The 6,483-nt window shown below is 55.0% G+C and overlaps 1 protein-coding gene across 4 annotated transcripts in view; it reads left to right on the plus strand.

The window, feature by feature from the left end:
- Nucleotides 1–4,745, plus strand: part of MMP16 (matrix metallopeptidase 16) — a 213,283-nt gene extending 208,538 nt beyond the window's left edge. For all 4 annotated transcript variants that reach the window (XM_087825237.1, XM_087825236.1, XM_087825235.1 and 1 more), the window contains 4 exons: nt 29–167; nt 2,240–2,390; nt 3,228–3,343; nt 4,357–4,745. In XM_087825237.1, the coding sequence (XP_087681363.1) occupies nt 29–167; nt 2,240–2,390; nt 3,228–3,343; nt 4,357–4,691 (741 nt within the window). In that variant the 3' untranslated portion in view covers nt 4,692–4,745. The remainder of the gene's footprint in view (nt 1–28; nt 168–2,239; nt 2,391–3,227; nt 3,344–4,356) is intronic.
- The last annotated feature ends 1,738 nt before the right edge of the window (nt 4,746–6,483 follow it).

Raw genomic sequence — 6,483 nt, forward strand, 5'->3', positions numbered from 1 at the left:
CGCTGAGCGACCTGTGCTTGGCTTGCAGGACCAGTGGTTCTGGCGCGTGAGGAACAGCAGGGTCATGGATGGGTACCCCATGCAGATCACTTACTTCTGGCGCGGCCTGCCTCCGGGGATCGACGCCGTGTACGAAAACAACGAGGGGAACTTCGTCTTCTTCAAAGGTAGGGCGCCGGGTCCCGCTCGGCTGCACAGGGGCCACGGTGTCCAGGGCCCTGTCGCCCTCAGAGAGGTGACCCCGAGACGCCTGCCAGGGGGGGCCCAGCCAGTTCGCTTCACGGAAGGAACCTCTGTGCTGCCTGGGAATGCAAACAAAGGCCACTTTTAATTCTCATTTATTTTCCCAGGTGGTGTCTCGTGTGGGGGTCAGGCTTGGGAGGCACAGTGATCTTGTGAAATTTTTAGATTTTGCTTAAAAGCACCAAAAATGTAAAATGGATGGATGAAAGGGTGATTTAAAAACCACTTTTCTGTGAACTGAGGGGTTTGGGATTGTTGTTTTTTTAAAGTCTTTGGAAGTTTCTTGCTGTCTGATGCAATGAAATCTCTTTCGTTTCTCAAACTTTACTTGCTTTAGTCAGTTTAGATTAAACCACGTACAATAAACTAGGAAACTGCTCATAAAGGCAAAGAAAACGTTACGGGTGGATGGACGGATACGGGGAGGGTGGGTGGGTGGGTCTCATGAAAGAACTGCCGGAGTAGATGATCCATAACATCCTTTCCTGCCCCAAACAATAGGCGAGGTTGTTTTTCTATCTATGAAGTGTCTCTGTCTTGAATCAGACGCGTTGGTATTTTCCTCTGCCTTCTGCCAAGTACAATGTCAGTAGGAGCCGTGTGTTCCACTTGCTCCTGACTGTCCGCCTCCTGTGAAATTCAGCAAATGCCTTCTCTGCCAAAGAGGCAATATTTTCCTGGAGAGCCAGACGGCTTGACGGTAAGGTCCTGAAAAATCCACCTCTCAGATGTTAAAAAAAAGAAAACAGTTGACTATGAATCTCTTATACTCAAAAATCTAAAAAACAGAAATGAAGCCACGTCGGCTCCGCCAGGTGAAAGCCTTTCCCCGTCAGGATGGAGCAGAGGGTGTGACCGCGTGTCCTCGGTCAGAGGTGTAACTCGCAGTCATCGTTGCGTTGTTTCCGTGAGTTCAGTGCCACAGACACTAGCAGGCAAGGTGTTGATTTTCCTAATTTTTGTGTACAGTTAACTGCTGGGATCCCATCAGGGGGCTGACAGGAAATGCTTGCTGATGAGTTTTCTTCTGTGCTTTGTTTTTTGAAGAGAGTGTAAGTGCATTTTTAAAAAATCCCCTGGGGTTTGCTCCTAAGAGAAAAAGAAAAGTACATTGAGATCTTCTATAGTAAAAGTCTAAATGTTTCTCCCTGGACTGATGGAAAACACCCACAGTTTAAGGAAGAATTTCCAAAACATTAAAAAGAGTGGTTTTTATACAATCGCGAGAATTTCCTGGAAGCGCCGTCGCCTCGTCTCCTCGCATGCTGTCGTCTCCCGAGGCCCCGGAACAGTAGGTAGCCTAAGCCTCTGCGGGCGTCTCTCCTGCGACGCACCGGGGGGCCCGCGTGCGCGCCTGGTGGGAACGTGGACCGGTGCAGCCGCGACGGGAAACTGAGGAGGTTCCTCAAAAAATTGCCAATGGAACTGCCTTAAAGCACAGGGATTCCACTTCTGGGTGTTTATCCGGAGACTCTGAAAACCCTGCTTTGAAAGGACGTGTGCGTCCCCGTCATTGCAGCATTTACAGCAGCCGAGATACGGAAGCAACCTGGGTGTCCGTCGACCGACAAATGGATTAAAAACATGGCTCAGCCATAAAAAAAGAATGAAATCTGGCCATTTACAGCAACGTCGACGGACCTAGAGGGTGTTACGCGGAAAACACTGGCTGGGTCAGCCCTGGACCAAGGCGGGGCCTGCGGCCCCCAGGCAGAGCACCCTTGATCCTTGGTCCAGACGGGCTCACGGTGGCACGTTGTAGGTCTTCCTTAACTTCTTAGACTAACCCACCGTCCTGGTTGGGCTCTGAAATAGGTATTCATGATATCCATTCTTGAAAATAGGGGGACCTTTCAAATACCACGCCGGGGTTCCAGATGCGACGCCGGGAGGCCATCTCGCGGATCTCGTGGGGAATCGTTTTGGACGCGTCGCTGACCGGTGTTCTGATTTCTGACAGTGAACCAGCGCCTTCTGCATTCGCTCTGTTTCACAGGTAACAAGTTCTGGGTGTTCAAGGACACGACGCTCCAGCCCGGCTACCCTCACGACCTGATCACCCTCGGGAGCGGAATCCCCCCTCACGGCATCGACTCGGCCATTTGGTGGGAGGACGTTGGGAAAACCTATTTCTTCAAGGGGAACAGGTCAGTGCGCTCGCGAGGGAAGCGGTCAGTGGCCTTTAGGGAGGCCGGTATTTCTAGTCTCCTGTGGCGCGTGTCCCGTTCACGAAAGAGTTGGTTGTGACGATACCCAGGCAACAGTCCTCGAAATCTGGTTTCAGAGTGTTTTCCACATATTTTAAAATAATATTCAATATAAATGTTCCTCCCCGGTACCCAGCTAAGGCGACTTGTGAGTCTAGGTGTGTCGTCTGTATCCCACACGCTGAGAATTTGTCTTTACTGATTAAGAGCCTCTTTCTGCTTAAGAGACACAGGGTTTAGATATTTGACGTGGAAATCGTGCCGCAAGCAGGGGCCCCGTGGGATCTCCTAACCCCTCAGATGCAGGACCGACGCGCTGGGCAGGTCCGCTCGGTCCAGTCGCACCCGCAGCACCGGCAGCCAGTCCAGGCGTGTTCGGGACTCACCCGTGTGCCGAATGGATGAAAAGAATCAAGACCCTGCTTCTGATTATTCAGAAAAACGTGTTCTGCTGCCCGAGGAAGATTTTTAAAAAACGGAAACCTCTGACTTCCACGCGGGTCGAGGCCGCCCTTTCGAATTTCGGATGTATTTGGCATTGTTTACTAATTTTCGTAGACGGAATAAACGCACAATAACATCCCCCGTGTTCTCGCGTGCAGGAGAGGAAACGGGATGAACGCTTTGGTTCCCCTGTCCTCCCAGCGATTGAAACCAGCTCTGAAAACCGTGACGGGCTGTGCGGGGGGCAGGAGACAAGGGGGTGGCCGTCAGCGGCCGCGGTCGGCGTGCACCGTGTCCTTCCCCACACGCGTGTCGTCTCTTTGTGCTTCGTAGGTACTGGAGATACAGTGAGGAGATGAAGACCATGGACCCCGGCTACCCCAAGCCCATCACCGTCTGGAAGGGCATCCCCGACGCCCCGCAGGGAGCCTTCGTTCACAGGGAGCACGGTAGGCGCCCGGGCGTTGCACACGCCCCCGGCTCGTTTCCCGGGGCCCTGGCCTCTGGCTGCTCGGGGCCGTTAGAAAGCGCCCGACGGGGCGACAGGGTCTTACCACGCAGGCGAGTGTCCCTCCTCCATTGACGTTTAATAGTCTGTCCAGAAGTTTTTTTAACCTCAATTTATTTTAGTTTATACAAAAAAAAAAATTAAATGAAGGTAATTATTTTAAATGGAGGGTGTGAGTGCCTTTGAAGTAACGTCACCTGTTTTCTATTAAAATTCACGGGGAGATACTAGTAGCACGTCCGCGGGGCAGAGCCGGTCACGGAGACGATGCCGGACGGCGCCCCAGCCCCTGAGCCGCGCTGGCCGGGGCTCTAGAAAATGCAACTTTAGTTTAATATCCACTGTTAACACCTTTGTGTGTCATCTTGCCGATGGCAGCCCCGCGTCTAGCCCGTGAATTTCTCAAAATACGTTAATTTAGAGGCAAACGTTCTCCTGAAGTAGCCGCTCTCAGCAAGCGCAACAGCTACAGGATCACATCAAACCCGCGCGGAAAGGGGGAAACAGGCACGTAAACACCTTCCCAGCCAACGGACAGTTCACAGGGGGAGAAAAAGCCCTAAACTGGCGGAGGTGAATTGGGGGGGCGGGGGGCGGGTTTCTCTGATGAGATTTCAGGCTGCTTCTCGGCTGCATTTTTTTCTCCGACTCCTGCCAACGAGACTTCTCTTTTTCTCGGCTAAGCCTCACCTGAGGATATTTTTTTCCATCGATTTTTTTTTTTCTTAGAGAGAGTGGAAAGGAGGGAAGGGGGGAGAGAGAGAGACATGGATTTGCGGCGGTTCCTCCACGGATGCCCCGACCGGGGGTCGAACCCGCAGCCTTGGCATGTCTGAGGACGTTCTAAGCAGCTGAGCTCCCCAGCCAGGGCTTCTCAGTCGTTTAGCGAAGCGTCTGTACTCGTCCCCCTTCACGAATAAGCGGTTCCCGTGTGTGCGTCTCCCCCGCCCCCAGGCTTCACCTATTTCTACAAAGGAAAGGAGTACTGGAAGTTCAACAACCAGATCCTCAAGGTGGAGCCCGGGTACCCCAGGTCCATCCTGAAGGACTTCATGGGCTGTGACGGCCCCACGGACAGACACACAGAGGGACGCAGCCCGCCGGGCGACGTGGACATTGTCATCAAGCTGGACAACACCGCGGGCACGGTGCGGGCCGTGGCCATCGCCATCCCCTGCGTCCTGGCGCTGTGCCTGCTGGTGCTGGTGTACACCGTGCTCCGGTTCAAGCGCAAAGGGACCCCCCGCCACATACTGTACTGCAAGCGCTCCATGCAGGAGTGGGTGTGAGCCTGCGCCCGGGCGCGCTCTCGAGGCTCCAGGCGGGGCCGCCGGCCGGTTCCCGGCCCCTTGGCGGCTGGCCTCTCGAACCGCAGGGGCTCCAGTCCTGCCCACGCGCGGGAATTCGGCGGCGGGGAGGCTCCCGGGACGCCTCCCGCCGCCCCGCGGCCCTTCGTCTTTCTCTGTCCTTCGTTCCAGGCCTGCCGTCTGCACGCGCGACGCCCAGCACATTTCCGGGAGAGGAAACGGGGGGGGGGGTCCTTCCTGCGCCTCGGGACGGGATTGCCCCGTGGAGGCCGAGCCCCCTCCCGGTGGGGGGAGGAGAGCAAAACGGGAAACCCACGCATTTTCGCTTCGCGGCCGAGAAAAATTTTTAAAGGTTGAGCAGAACCACCCACAGTTGGACTTTCAGGGGGAGCGTGAAGACCCGGGACGGCTTCGTCTCCAAAGAAGAGGGGGGCCCGACCCCGGGGAGTCCGCTGCGCCTGCCGCCTACCTCGGGCCAGGCCACGGGACAGGGGCCTTTGGGACGGCCGCCTGCAGCCGACAAGGGGCCGAAATCTCTGCAATATAGTCACAGCCTTAATAACACTCCAGTTTCCGTTTCTACAGCCGTTCTCAGCCATGTCCTCCGTGTCCCGTCCCATTTGTACTCGGAGCTCTGCTCGGACAGGACTTGGAACTGTTGGAAGTGTTTCCAGGCCCTTCCTGCCACCTCGCCTTCATCATTGTGGGACCCCCCACCCCCAAGCTGTTTTAGGCCACTGCCCCGGGCCTCCCCGGGCCTGTTGGGGACGTCACCGTAGCAGAGAGGGCGGCCGTGTGTCCCTCGCGTGGTGAGAGGCCACAGCTGCTTGTTAGGTCGTGTGACATTGTAAGCGGCGGCGAGCCCTTGGAGAACTGTCAGATCAGCGCCGGTCGTGTGAGCCGGTGAATTTTCAACACCTGAGCTACGGTGGCTGCAGTCTCAGGTCCGGGAGGCCAGGTTTTTAGACCAGATATCCCGTAACCCCATGTAATTTTTAAGTGACTTACGGTACCACGGAAATGCATTCATGACAAACGCAGGCGAGGTGACTGGCCAAAAGGTTTCCTGGCAAATAAAAAGGTATTTTATTAAGTATCTTGTAAGAGTGAAACTTTATTCGAACAACTGATGATAATAGCCAAAGTCTTTCATTTTCCTTTGGTCAGACATTGAGTTTCTGTGTTAAAATCCGCTGCATGGATTTCGGTTTGCCTGGGGACATGCCACGCGTGGGGCTACCGTGAAGGGCGTGGAACCGGCGACCCTGGGATGACCAGCGTCTTGCGTGGCAGCCATAGTTCTCAAAAGGTTCCAGTGGCGTCCGGTGTCCCGCCGTCGGTCCGTGTGGTCACTGACGGCGCCAGGACCCCACCCGGGCGTCTCGCTGCTGAGTGTCGCTTGTCCCGGCCTCTGCAGCCTCATTTCCATGTGACCACGGGGCAGGTTTGTATCAGTGTTTTTTTCCCAGAGAAAAGTCGGCAGCTGACAGACCTCTTTACTGATCCAGAACCTGCTTCTCATGGGGAAGGCATTCTAGCCGCCGGGCAGGGGACTCATTAGAGAAGGTCAGAGGGACAGAGGGACGCACCCCGGGGCTCGGACTCTGGCTTGTGGGGAAGCCAGCCTCCCGGGATTAGCTTTTGAAAGAGCGGACAGCTTGCCTTGAACTTGACCGTTGATCGGCTGACTGTCGTTCACAACAATGTAAACATTGTCTTACGTGAGAATTTCCCGTGAGCGTCCTGGTCTCTGTCTCGCCCTTTGACCTTTAAT

The sequence above is a fragment of the Miniopterus natalensis genome, chromosome 16 (assembly GCF_054644295.1).
Source record: "Miniopterus natalensis isolate mMinNat1 chromosome 16, mMinNat1.hap1, whole genome shotgun sequence".
NCBI lineage: Eukaryota > Metazoa > Chordata > Mammalia > Chiroptera > Miniopteridae > Miniopterus > Miniopterus natalensis.